Source organism: Mastigoproctus giganteus, chromosome 10, assembly GCF_048544385.1.
Source record: "Mastigoproctus giganteus isolate SK-2022 chromosome 10, ASM4854438v1, whole genome shotgun sequence".
NCBI classification, from domain to species: Eukaryota; Metazoa; Arthropoda; class Arachnida; order Uropygi; family Thelyphonidae; genus Mastigoproctus; species Mastigoproctus giganteus.
Genome location: NC_143584.1, coordinates 8,386,170 through 8,401,131, shown reverse-complemented (window position 1 = coordinate 8,401,131; position 14,962 = coordinate 8,386,170). Strand labels below are relative to the sequence as shown.

General features: G+C 34.0%; 1 protein-coding gene across 1 annotated transcript in view; it reads left to right on the top strand.

Annotated features, from left to right (window-relative positions):
• Nucleotides 1–9,596, top strand: part of Cyt-b5 (Cytochrome b5) — a 90,747-nt gene extending 81,151 nt beyond the window's left edge. Inside the window, exons 5-6 of the mRNA XM_090382224.1 lie at nt 5,106–5,143; nt 9,241–9,596. Of these exons, the coding sequence (XP_090238350.1) occupies nt 5,106–5,143; nt 9,241–9,325 (123 nt within the window). The 3' untranslated portion in view covers nt 9,326–9,596. The remainder of the gene's footprint in view (nt 1–5,105; nt 5,144–9,240) is intronic.
• The last annotated feature ends 5,366 nt before the right edge of the window (nt 9,597–14,962 follow it).

Sequence of the window (14,962 nt, the reverse complement as noted above, 5' to 3'; positions counted from 1 at the left end):
TTCAACTGTCATGGTGCCACCAATACCAACGTTGACTGGTTAAAGATTGGAAAATGATCCCATGGTTTTTGACTTGCACTTTTTTTTTTGCACTATTGGTAGGGTGAAAGTGGTATGAACCTCACACGGCAATGCATCCAGACTGTCTTGAATTAAACTTCCAAGTTGCTGGAGTTGGTATCATAGTAATAGTATTCGCTATATAATACAAGGAAGCCACAGACTTTTACTGCACTGGCAAAAAAAAAAACAAAAAAACACTAAGTAGTTTTTTTTGGGGGGAGGGGTTCTGGGTTCGCTCATACCATTAGAAGGTCATATTACCTCTAATGAATATCTTTTTGTCATATTGGACCAACTTTATCCTGCATTGCTTCATCTTTACCCAGATTGTGCGATGGATTCTTTCAAAATGAGAGGACAACTACCCACTGTGCAAAAGGTTTCTGAGTGGTTTGAGGAATATTCTCTACATCTACCCTGGCCACCCAATTCTTAATATCTGAATTCAGTTGACAATTTTTGTGATATGTTGGAAAGGGCAATTTGGCTTTGCAGCGCTCTGCCAACTTCAATACAGTAGTTGATAAATATCTCGATGGAAGAATGGTCAGATCGTCTCTAGATCCATTGTAGCATGAATTGCACATCTAGTGGAATCCATGCCACATGTACAGGTGAGAGAGTGTAAAATGAGAACACAACTATCCATTGTGCAAAAATGTTTACCTGAATGGTTTGAGGAAAATTCCCAACATCTAACCTGGCCACCTAGTTCTGAATACCTGAATCCAATTGAGAATTTCTGTGATATGTTGGGAAGGGCAATTTGTCTTTGCAGCTCTCTGCTAACTGCAATACAGCAACTGGTAAATGTCCTGATGGAAGAATGGTCAGATAATCTCTAGATCTATTGTAGCACCTATTGGAATCCATGCCACAACATGTACAGGAAAATTCTTAGATGTCCCTACTAGATATTGAATAAAGGCTTGATTTCTAATATTTTGTCCAGTGAGTATGATTGTATATTGAGAGGAGGACCTCTGTGACATTCTCCTCTCCCATAACCAGGCAATTAATAAACATTGGATTAAATAGCATTGCACCATAACATAGTGAAAGATACCTTGACCTTACTATCTTAGATTTTTTTGTGGAGTTATATAAGATATTTTGTTCATGTTACCTTTACTGAAAGATGTCTGTGGTTGCCTTTCTACAACTATCACTGCTAGTCATTTTGAGTGCAGCATATAAACAGTGCAAGAGCCTTGGAATACAGTCATTTTTAAGAGTACAAAACAACCTATGTTGATTCTTCATTGAACACAGTTATACAGTGACTTCAAATGGCTTGGAAGATTAAATATAGGAAACCTACAACTATTATTACATTTTTAGACTTTGTGCAGTGATTTTTATTATTTTTTTTCTATTAATGCAGTACACTTTCTACAGGCATGTTTTTTGAATTGGGTACAGGTGTCAAGTGTTTTATCTTCACATTTAGTTGCCTGGCATGTACATCATTTTTCTTTCTTTGGAATATTTTGGTGCTTTCAGTTTTTTGACACTGCCAGATACTTTGTTCTTGCATATGAATACCTCTCTCTGCTAGTTGCAGTATAAAATTCTTTTTCTTCATCTTTTTTCCTGCCATTTCATTGTAAATTATACTGCCAATTTATGGCAGCAAGATGTATAAAACATCTGAATGGCCAGAACGTTTTCAGAATATTTGCTAGCTATTTGATTCATGAAATCAACTGTGTATTTTGACTGTTTCGATTTTTTTTCTTTCAGTCACTATCAGTGGAAACAGATAGCTGTGTAGTACATAGCAAAAGGATGTTCTTATTTGTTTTACAGTTATGATCCATCATCCTTCAAAATGACCATTTTATATAATTGACCCTTACTTTTCTTAGCAAAATTTGGAAGTTCCTTTCTGAAATGTTTTCTTGTTTCTGCTGTAGTAGTATTATTTATTATTATTAGCTGCTAATTGTTTAGCTAACTTCAGACCAGTAAAAAAAAATTCTGTTATATTTCTACTTTTTGTGTTGTAAAGCTCTAAAATCTGTAGTACCACATTTTCAGAAAGTGGTTAATCTTTTTGGGGACATTTCACTTTTACATAAATATGGAAAGCCATTCAAAAGGTACTTAGAAGTAGATGTAGATCCTTTACCTGCTTTAGGAATATCAAGAACTGCAGGTAGCTAAAGTTATTGGTTGCACCAACAACTTTACTTCCACTTCTGAATCTGTGCTACATTCTTTAATTTGAAGTTGATATGATATTCAGCATTTTCTATCAGAAACAATATTCCAAATTATTTTTGCAATTGCATCTGGCAATGCCTCTAATTTTTGCATGTAGTTCAGTGCTTCCTTAGGTGTAAGTCCTTTGTTTGAAAACATTTATTAGAATCACTTGGTAATATAATAAGACGGTGATAAAACTCAAATCACTGATTTGAAAACTTGAGTATTTTTATGTAATTTCTGCACTTACACATCAAAATCTTTTAAAACCATTTACACATTATCAAAACCACTTTTACTGTTTTATTAAAATTCATGAAATTATAGTTATCTAGGAAGAGAATTTAAAACTGGACCAGCTGAAAAATCAAGTTTTGGCAGGAAGTTAAGCATTGTGTGGATGTTTGTAGAGTAGTAGTAGAGGCATGTGATGCAAGAAAGCAAGTGTATGAGCTTATGTAGCATCAGCCAAAACAAAAAAAAAAAAAAAAAACAATTTATTTATTTAAGCTATCAACTTCCACAATGACAGATGGAAGTTTGTTCCAGCAATCAACCACCCTCTGGCTAAATGCAAATTTCTGCAACTGTCTTTCCTTAATTTGAATTTATGTTCCTCAGGTGCATAATCTGAGCAAGAGGAAGAATCCCATCAGCATTGAGCTTGCTCAAACCATTCAAGGCCTTATACACCTCAATCAGATCACCTTGCAGGTGCCTAGTCTCCAGACACTGCAATTTGCAGTACTTTCTTGGTAAGAGCAACCTTTGTTCCTCTCACCAATCTCATTGCCCTTCACTGCACTCTGTCCAGCAGCTCTACATTATTCCTAAAATGGGGTCTCCAGACCTGTATGCAGTACTCAAGGCATGGCTTGACCATTGCCTTATTATTATTATTGTTTAGCCGTATGATGCAAGGAAGCCTGAGGCTTATGCTGCACCAGCCAAAAATATTTCCTGAGCTACCCTGAGAGAGAGAGAGAGAGAGAGAGAGAGAGAGAGAGAGAGAGAGAGAGAGAGAGAGAGAGAGAGAGAGAGAGAGAGAGAGAAGTAGAAAGGAATCACCAAGAAAGAGAAGGATGTTGATATCCAGCTGGGTTTGCCAAGCCCATACTCACCAGATGTGAGCCCCTGGGAATCTTATACAAAGGGATAATCACCTCCTTTTTGTCTACTAGCAAAATTCCTATATATCATTGACAATATCCCATTACCTGCTTTGGCAGCCTGTCTGCACTGCTCAGAAAATTTCATATCTGACTACACAAGTACTCCTAGGTCTTTTTCATTTTCTGCCAACCTAAGTGTGGTACCACACAGTTGGTATGTTTCTCTGAGGTTACTTCTATCCATATGCCCATGAGTGACCTATAGAACCCATGTTGAATGCCTGTAAAATTGATTTTCTCTGCCATCTTTTGTATTGCATGTTGCATTACTAGGTATATTTTCGTTACAATAAATTTTCAAATTTTCAAACTCTTGTGTGTATTGATCTAGTAATAAGTAATGACATAATGCCATTGAGTAGTGATTTGTTTATTGCAGTCATCCATAGTCATCAGTAGGCCTCCGTAGCCGAGTGGGCAGGAGCAGGAGTGCAGTAGCACACGCTCTTTGAGTAGACCAGGGTTCAAGCCCCTGACTGCTGAATACGGTCGATCTGCCAACCCGCACTGGACCAGCGTGGTAGATTATGGTCTATCTCCCTCAACATGAATTGTTGAGGAGGCTTCCACCCTGCAGTGGGTTGATAATGGCTGCACTTTACTTTTATGCTAAACAGGACATTTCTATACTTGTTTAAATGATTTATATATACAGAGTGATCACTGAATTATGACACCACTATGAAAACTGAATGCGACCCGTTAACCATGTGAGGTACGAGAGTGCACAGTTAGTCGACCTACGTAGCATAGATAAGGTGTCAGTAGTTGAGTAGGTAGTAAAATTCCGAGTGTGATGGGTAAAAGGAAGGATTTATCGGACTTTGATAAAGGACAGATTGTGGGAGCTCGACGAGCTGGTGCCTCGATTTCCCAAGCAGCTGAACTGGTGGGGTGTTTGAGAGCCACCGTTGTTGAAGTACCAGAACTGGTGTCAAAATGGTCAAACTACCTGACGGCAAAACTTGGCTACCCAGTACAACATGGGCCAACCCGGAACAATATCTGCCATGACCATATGTCACACATATGGGCTATACTAGCAGACGACGCCTACGGCATCCTCTCCTAACCAAGGTTCATCCGTGTAAAAGACTCGCCTGGTGCAAAGAGTATGCAAGTTGGACATTAGAAGACTGGAAAAAGGTGTGCTGGTTGGATGGGCCACGTTATTTACTCCACGCCGTGGATGGTTGTGTATAGATTTGGCACCAACAACATCCGAACTCCCTTGATATCAATCCCATAGATCACTTGCGGGACACTATGGAAAGGCTTATCGGGCGTCTGGATACACCAGTCACCTCTATACCTGCATTGCTAGCCACATTACACACACACACACAGCTTGGTTGGCCATACCTCCCGAACACTTCCGACATCTTGTTGAATCAATGCCATGTCGGATAGCTGCTGTACTGAGGGCAAAAGGAGGACCTATGAAGTATTAGGTAGGTGGGCATAATTCAGTGATCAAGCAGTGTATTTTTCTAAACTTTTCAGCCGAAGAATAGAATTTGTTTAAATAAATCATAATCAGTTCTTTCTAATATCCAGAGTTTTGAATGAATTATATATATATGTTTATTTTTGAACTTATGTGTTTAATTACTTTCGATAGCTGTCATTTGTTAAAGCAGGGCTTTTGTTTGTTTGTTTTAGGAGAAGATTCATTGGCCATCATCATCATCTGATGATAGGTATTTGTGTTTAATATTTTTCTTTGCAATTATTGAACTTTTTTTTTTTTTTTTAAATCAAATCTTATTTTAACTAATTTTATAGTTTATTGCCCCATTTTCTCAAGCGGTAATAAGTTTCATTTTTAGATGCATGTAACATATGTACAAGTGCCTGTCGTCTTTACCATGTCCATCTATCTGAACACGTGACAACTCTACTCACAGTAGATGGAGTTTCATGAAATTTTATGTTTAACAGTTTTTAGAATGATTTTGTCGAACCATCCCAAATTTCATTAAAATCATACCACTTGAAAACCAGCAATTATTATTTATTTTTTCCCATACAATTTGTATGAAAAAAATTAATTCATAAATTAAATTGTAGTTTTAATGCAGTATTGTTAGCTTTAGACTGTCAGTGCCCATTCCATGTGTATTATTATGTAAGACTCATGATGTGTTATCCCTTGCAAAGAAGTACATAGAGAGAGAGAGAGAGAGAGATAAGACTTAAATAAGTTAGTTAACAATGTTCGCTGCCTTTACACATATAAGCGTAAAATGACCATAAAGGCACTTGAAATTAACAAATTTCATGTGCCTTTATGGTCATTAACAAATTTCATAAGCACATGAAATTAACAAAAACTACTCAGTATTGGCACACTGATTGAACACTTTGCAGTAACACTTAGTTTTGTTTATAGATTTGGCACACAGGTTTATTTGTGCTTGGGTTGATGTTAGTTTATGTACATGAATAATCTTTTTATAGAATTTTAAGATTTGTTCGGATTTACATCTTAGCATAAAAGTAAGTGTTTGCTTTTAGAAATGAATTACATACTTTTAATTTTCAACATTCCAAAAGTTATGGCACATTGAACAGGTTCCACATTTATGTACAGAAAATGTGTTAATGTACAATGTGCATTATATTTCAGGCATGTTTTTTTTTTTTTTTTTCCCTCTGTGATTAATAAAAGTGAAAAATAGATATAGTTAAAGTAGATATAACAGCTTGGCATCTTTTCCTCATGCCCTCATGCACAACACATTGACCAACATAACCACCTTTACCAGTTTTTAATGAAAACTTCAAAATCAATAAAATATACTGAATAAAATTAATAAAATGTACCCATTGTGCCCTCTCCATGTGAATTCTTCCTGCTACATGTTTTGTTGCTAGTTGGGCTAACCTAAATTGAGAAGTTGTAGATATTTCGAACATGTTAAACCAAAAACACATAAACGAAAAGTGCATAAAGAAATGACACAGTGGGTGTGTGTGTTTAAAAATGTGCATTTGTTTGCTAATGAAATAAACATCTATGAGTTGTGATTTCTCTTTTGACATTTAAAAGAGAAATTTTGCAAATCTTTGTATTTTATATTTTTGGGGAAATTACCTTTTCTCTCTCTCCTTCCCCCCCCCCCTCCTAATATCATTAAGATGTTCCATGATTTTTTTTAATTTGAATATCCTATTATTTGAGCACATTCAAGACAACTTTTAGAACACCATAACATTCGACTAAAATACATTTTTTAGAACACCATAATTCAATAGAAATTCCTCAGTATTCAACAAAAACAGGAATAAGCACTGATCAGCATGATTACTCATTTTCAAGGACAAAATTATCTGAGATCCTGTCAAATAACTAATGTTTTCATACTACACATAGCCTCTAAAGTATCATCTCTCTCTCTCTCTCTCTCTCTCTCTCTCTCTCTCTCTCTCTCTCTCTCTCTCTCTCTCTCTCTCTCTCTCTCTCTCTTTGGCATGGTATGGAATCTATGCCATGGCATGATTCCATTCTATGGCATGGAATCTACTAAATATCATAATTCTTCAGGCATGAAGTACTCGAACCAACCCTGAAATGGTGTCTTCATCAGTTCCATTTTATTACTGGGATTTTGGTGGGAAACAATAGCTTTGACCACAATTTTTTTTTAACCTGATTTCAGCCTAGACTGTTCATAAGCCACACGAGCACATTTATTTATATTATTTCTCTTTCAATCATTTCATGCTGGTTTTGGTTATATGGCAAGGCATGCCATCCTGTTGGAAGGTGTTACTCATCTTGTGTACTACTAACTAGTATATGAATTATTGATCAGCAAGAGCAGAATTTTTGTTTGAGAATCCTGGATTGTGTTCCCTCCCCACCCATTTAGTGTGCTGTTGATAATTTGCAATTGTCCAACATTGCCCTTTGATGTACTACTTCAAACCACAAAATATTAACTGAATACTTAATTGTCATAGTTCTGCATTTAGATAATAAGTCTTTTGCAGGTTAATCAAAATGCACATCTGACATTCATTTGCTGAGAAATATTGAAATATGTCTTGTTACGCTAAACCACTCTTTCCACTCGTCTAAGACCTATGCTTCTTAATCCAATTTATATGTTGAAATCTCTTATTTTTCACTGAGAAGGCTTTGTATACGATATTTTGCCTTAAACCCATTATTACATATTTTCATTTAATTGTTCTATCAGTAATGTTCACTCAAGATGTTTCTAACATTTCTCTTGTCTTTAGTTCTGCAATTTTGTAGGACACCCAACAATTTCTTTGACCCTGAGGTGCTATTTTAAGTTTCAACCCACTCTTGGAGCAGTTTTGCCACAGATAATAATTTTGTATTATAGAAGTTTCACACTTTCAAACAGCCAATTCTATTAATTGCCTTTGATGCCATTTTGTAAACTTACATTAAATTATTAACTATATAATATCAGTGTAAATACACCATAGTTTACCCATAAATTTGACTAAATAAGTAGTGTAAAGTCATCGTTTGATTATATCTCATATTGTGGCTACCTTCACAATGAGATACCAGGTATTGCACTACTTCAAATAAATGACTACTGTTATTTATTCTCAATGGGCACCACCACCCAGACATGTTTCGGAGCTTGTTGGCTCACTCATCAATGGGTGGATAGGTACCCTGATAATGCAGACATGCCATCACGGTTGTGAAGTTAATTCCGCAATATGAGATGCCAAGTGGTGAAGATAATGATAATATTTTGAAGACTAAATGCACAAGGCATAATATGTTATGGGTTGAAATTGCCAGCAAGCTCCGAAATGCATCTGGTTGGTGGTTGCCCATTGAGAATAAATAACAGTAGTCTCCTCTACTAGAGAAGCATTATTTATTTGAAGTAGTGCAATATCTGGTATCTCGTTGTGAAGGTAGCCACAATATAAGATATAATCAAGCAATGCATTTACACTACTTACATAGTTGATTTATGGGTAAACTATGGTGTATTTACACTGATATTATATAGTTAATTTCAACCCATAACATATTATGCCTTGCACATTTAGTCTTCAAAATTAAATTATTAACATATTTTATGAATAACCTTACACTACAGTAGCATATGGCTAATCATAAAATAATACATTACATAAATGCAAACAAACAATATCTGATTGGATACTAGGAGGGGCATGACACAAGAAAGCAGTGATCGTGTGGCTGTGAAAGTTATAACCATTCAAATACATACTTGAAATAGAATCAGAATATTGCAAATTGACATGTATTGACCCAAAATTGTGTATATTTCTTTTTTTTTTTTCTTTTTTTTTTTTTGTAATAAAGCTGTGAATACCAATCTTGAGTATATATTTGACCCTACAAATATCTTTCAGATATAAAAGTTAAAAAAAACTAAAAAGTCAAAAGTATGTTTAAATTTGGGATAAAAACAGAAGATTCCCAAAAAGAATTTTTGGGAACCTTCTGTTTTTCTGAGAATTTTTTTGTATTTATGCTTGTATCTGGTAAAGAAATAAAAGATTAGAAATTACAAAAATTGAGGACTTTATTCTGAACACAGGTTACCTCTTCAGAGAAGAAGTAACTACAAACAATTTAAGTTCCTTGAAGTGACATTATGCAAATAGTTACAAAGCACTATCACACACTGTATTCAAAATAAAGTCCTTAGTCTTAGTGTTTGTTTTATTTCTTTGAGTGCCTTTCATAAACCATGTTGCATATGTAAATTTTCAGACACATAATATTATTATTATGTTATTTATTTATTTTAAATTTCTCTTATAGCTCTTGGAAAAGCTGGGTCATTCCAATCAGTGTAGCTCTTATAGCTTCAGTATTATACCGTTTGTATCTGAGTTACCGTGTATAGAAGCATACTACAGATGTTTCTGGCTGGGAATCACCCAAGAGATAACAAATGGACTAAAGAACTTTGAAAATAACTCATACATGAACTGCTAGCTACTATCAATCATGGTGTATGATTGATACTTCTGTGGTTCTGTTTATCTAGCTCCTGATCCTTTAGCCTGTTTGATATCTTTTCTTATACCCGTGGAAAATTCCAGCATTGTATTAATGTCATCTCTGAGATGGCTGATGGAATTACGATAAACAGAAAATCAATAATTTCTTAAAAAATTTAGCTAGAGAATAATGGGAACAAATATTATATGCACTATGTGACATAAGCATTATTTTTCATTAATAATGTGAAAACTGTCTGTCTTGTAAACAATTCATAAATAAAGTATTAGTTGCTGTGATTAAATGCATACCAGTTTCCCTTGTTTCTCTAACCCATATAGATGTCTTTATATTTCCATACAAAGCCTACTTGCTTGTAGCAGAAAAGTTTAACTCTTTAGTAGATTATTAATAGAAGTTTTCCATACTTGTTGGTGATGATAAATATATTAATATATTTCAGGTTTTTCTTTCTGTTTTTATGTTTAGTTTCAAACAAAAAACAGAGTACTTGACCTTGGATCTTTAGTTATAAATTTATTTGAAAATTAAAAGTAGGTGTATGTGTGTAGAGAATGCTCATATACCTCAATTATTTAATATTTTGGATGTATGTGTGTAATGATTAAGAAAATTTATTGAGATTGAAATATTTCACTTAAGAGTCATACAAAAATATGCTTTTATGTTAACCTTTTTGGAGTAAGTTTCTCGAAAATGTCTGGGCCCTCTGTGGAGAGAGTTTCTTTACGAAATTTTGAAAATTTGTAAAAATTTAATTTTTACATAAATGCTTTTAAATATTAATTTATTCTTATTTTGACTTGATTGCCCTATATTAGAATGAAATTATTTGAGAAATCAAATCGGAATGCTTAAAAAATCATAAAATAATTCATTGAAAACTCATTGTCACTTCTTTTTTGTTATAATGCTACCACCTGCCATTTATTTATCACTTGATTCAGATGCATAAACTTCTGCATCTGATTCCAAAGAATTTTTCCTTTTGTAAAATTATATAACAATGGCTGACACTTGTAATTTCCTTTGCCAATTTTAAAATATATTTTCATGATAACAGATGGCAGCAGTTACTGCAAGATTTTTAATGTACTTAAAACAACATCAAAAAAGTGTCTGTGCTCCTAAAAAGGTTAATTGATATGTGAATATCTGCTGGCATGTAATCTTTTTAAAATTAAAAAATATCTTATATTGTGCTTCCTCTACAGCCCAGATAAAATTATTGTAAACTTGAGAGGTATAAGATTAGAACTTTGAGTTGCTCAATGAAACACTCATTTATGAAATTGTAATATGTTATAAAGAAATTGGTGCGTGCACTATTTTTTATTTAATTTTTTTTTTTTTTTTGCCCTCTTTCTAAAGGACTAAAGGTATTTCTAAACTTAATCTTGATGATAATATACCTGGATTGAACCAGAACAAAAAAAAGGATACACACATTATATCCAACATGGAAAAAATAAAAATATTTCATTTATTTGGATGAAAAAAATTGCACTTTTCCCCTTTTATCTTTGACTTTCTCATCCATAATACATTTATTCAAAATGTGGCATCAAGAATAGTACTGAAGAGTGCAAAACATTTGAGCCATCTCATTTAGCAGTAATAGTGTCAGACAACTTAAGTTGTATCCATGGTTTTTATCTGAAAAAAATTTCCAGAATTACCCACTGAACAGTTCTATTCTAGTGCAGAACGATAATCATATGATTGTACTAGTTGACTGCTATTGATTATTCAAAATTCTGTCACTGTCTGTATTTTTGGCTTCCTAAAAAGTTATTCTCTTATTTTTTTTGCTTGTGTTCAACTGGTAAAGCAATTAAAAAGTTGCATTTGGAGAGATTTTATTTTATTTATTTCGTATGATGTGATCAATACACAAAGGAACCAGTTTTTTCTTGCTTCCTTCGTGTATCGTGGCCGGGATATCCAACCAACTGGTTGGTTCGGCAGCATCATGATATCCAGCCCAAGGCGGGAATCGAACTCGCGACCTTTGGGTTTCCTGGCAGGCACTTTACCTACCCGACTAGCCCTTTTGGAGAGATGTTACAATATTACAGTGCCAACTCTTTGCTGTTTACTTCCAACTGGTAAGGGGTTGGGAATCGCTTTCTTGCTTATTTTCGGTGGGTTCCATTCGTTTTACGTAGCCCTAATATATACTGACATATTTTGAAATTCTTAACAGTCACTTACCTGAATATGTATGAATAGGAATTAATGTCAAGATATTTTTTGGAAACATATCAGCATATAATTTTTTTTTTTTTTTTAATTCAAAAACTTCTTTATTTGATTTTATTGACATAATAAATCAACATAATAAATCAACAGTAAATGCCAAGAAAATTTTTTTAAAAAAATTAGATTTTTTGCTTCATGAATTCAGTAATAGCTATATACATAATAATAGTTATTTAACATGTCTTATCTTTTATTATGATTGTATAATTACCATTACCTAATTCTAAAAGTACTCTGAATATAATGATGAATCACAACTTCTCAACATGAGTATTTAATAACACCTTATACCATATGAAATGAAGTTCATTTATTGGTAATGGAGGCACCAACAATTGGAGAAACATGTTTTATGCTGTAGACCTTGCTCCGGATATGCAGATACAATGAAAGTCTGTTATAACAATCTTTTTTTTTTTTTTTTTTTTTTTTAAATCAGAAAATATACTTCTAACAGAGATACTGGTAGACAGTATAAACAATCTGTCTTATACTCACTTCCAAACAATGCATTATTATAATAATCATTATTGCAGTCAAACAATAGGATAAAAAAAAAAAAAAAAAAGTTTTTTTTTTTTTTTTTTTTTTTTTTTTTCCTACCTTGCATATAAATGCAGTGAGCAACTATACCAGACCTGATTCAGTAGCTCAGTTTCTTCCTCTTATTTTTGCTGAAAATGAAAATGACAGTTCTGATTTTATCCTTATGACGACAACAGCTCATATCTCCTACCAGTTTCACTTATGCTAACATTACTGTTCTGTTTCTTTTCCATTCCAATAAGCCTTCTTTTAAAATATAACTTATATTTTTCCATAAAACAGTAACTTGGATAGAATTTTGAAAAGTATTTACTTTTTAAAGGGGCAGACTCGCTCTGCAACAAACATGACCATAATTACAATTAAACATTGGCTACTGATCTATAAAAGTGAAAACAGAAAGGCAAATTGCATCTTTTCAGATTTCACAAACTGTTTCCAAAAAATTAGGATACCATGCTTATCCTAATAAACATAGTTTATTAGGATAAACATGGTATTATTTTTTAATCAATTTTATATTTTTATAAGCTCAATTCCAATTAATTATTAAATTCTTTATTCCTTTTATCTTAGCATATTTTGAAACGACACAATGCGGATGATTTGATACTGAATTCTCAATGCAGCCATATGAAAACTACTCCGTCAATTTCATAACCAAACCCAAACTTTAAAGAAAAACACTTTTAGCCTACTTTCTAAAAGTGGAAAGCAGGCATGAGATCACATCTGGTGAGACCCCACCCTCTCCAAAATAACATTTTTGTCAAATCCATACATAAACTTACATTATATGTAAGATGGTGCTATGGTACCATGACAGGGATTTTTGCATTTTGAATGGCCATCTGAAACAAGGTGGCTTCTCAAAGTATAAACATCTATTTAAAATTCTTGTTTGTAGTCCATTCCACCAAATTTATAGTAAATTTGGGGATAAAGTGCAAGAAAATTTTTCAGTGTCATTTATCAATCAGGAACTGAATTAAATTTTAAATGATGCCATTCAGTAATGAAAAATGCAAAAATAAAATAAGAATGTCTCTTAACTCCACCAGAGAAATCACTGAATATCACTGAGCAAAGTAATAATTATAAGAAATCTTTCCTCCTCACTTATCCCCTCTTATAATGATAATTAGATAAAATATCAAAATTCAATTTGTGCTCTTTGTTTTAAATATACAGCAAAATTAAATAAACTCAATTTAAATATCACCGATTAAAAAATTTAGTAACACAGAAGAACAGCACAGCACTATTTTTATCCAAGTGCTTCCTTACTGATAAAGTTGTATCTTATTACTGTGATGGGATACAGGTTTACTTTTTTTTTTTTTTATGAACTACCACATTTATCCAAAACTAATGGGATAATTTTTTTTATTACTTAAAATTCAAATTTGCAAAAGCTGAAAATATCACCTGCTGTTTTTGCAACTGGAAACACTAGGCTTGCTAACATGAGAAAGATTGGAGCTGATCATATTTAAAGAAGCATTAGAAGGTGCACTATATTAAAATCTGTGGGCAAAAATTGGTGTAAATATCATGAGTGAAGTTCCATGATACTATAGTCTAAGGAAGTACTTAAATTCCCATTTAGGGAAGATTGTATAGGAAGAAGTTTCTAAGAATTCGTAGATGTCCATACAAATGGAGTGCAATGATTTTTCAACTTAATATTGGAATTATTCAAGCAAACTGTGGAGTGATTAATAAAAGTACTTGTATTAATCAGTGATTAATGAATACAGTAAGTCTAGTATGGATGACCTGAAATTAGTTGCTGTCCACTATAACAAGCATTAGTAAAGGCATATGATGCAAGAAAAAAAGCTTATATAGCATCTGCCAAAAAAAAAAATATATATATCTTCTAATTTCACCCATTCACTCGCTCCAAATGTTTGTCTAGTTCTGATTGAATCTATTTAAGCTATCAACTTCTACGACAGAATGGAAGTTTATTCCAGCAATCAACTACATGCTGGCTAAGGGAAACTTTGCACATCTAACCTGAGGCGCCTCCGTAGCCAGGTGGGAAGGAGCAGCAGTGCGTAGCACATGCTTCTTGATTAGACCGGGGTTCGAGCCCGTCACCACCAAATACGGAGTATGCGGAAAGGTCAAGGAATGACCACCGCATATCCCGGAGCAATATGGCCTTAGTTGCTAATGCTCCTAAAAACCAAATAACAAACAACAAACAGCACATCTATCCTACAACTGTCTTTCCTCAATTTGAATTTTTGCCCTCTCAGGCGATTATTCTGAACAGGAGGAGTCCTATCAGCATTGAGCATGCGTAAACCATTCAAGGCTTTAGACACCTCAATCAGATCACCTTGCAGGTGCCTTAAGTTTCGCCAAATTAGTCTCCAAACACTAATTTGCAAAACTTAAGCTTTTCTTCGTAAGAGCAACCTTTTGTTCCATTCACTAATCTTGTTGCCCTTCTTTACACTCGCTCCAGCAGCTCTACATCCGTCCTAAAATGAGGCCTCCATACCTGTATACAGTACTCAAGGTGTGGCCTGACCTTTGCCTTATGGCGCCTCTATAGCCAGGTGGGAAGGAGCAGCAGTACGTAGCACACGCTTCTTGATTAGACCGGGGTTCGAGCCCATCACCACCAAATACGGAGGATGTGGAAAGATCAGGGAATGACCACCGCATATCCTGGAGCAATATGGCCTTAGTTGCT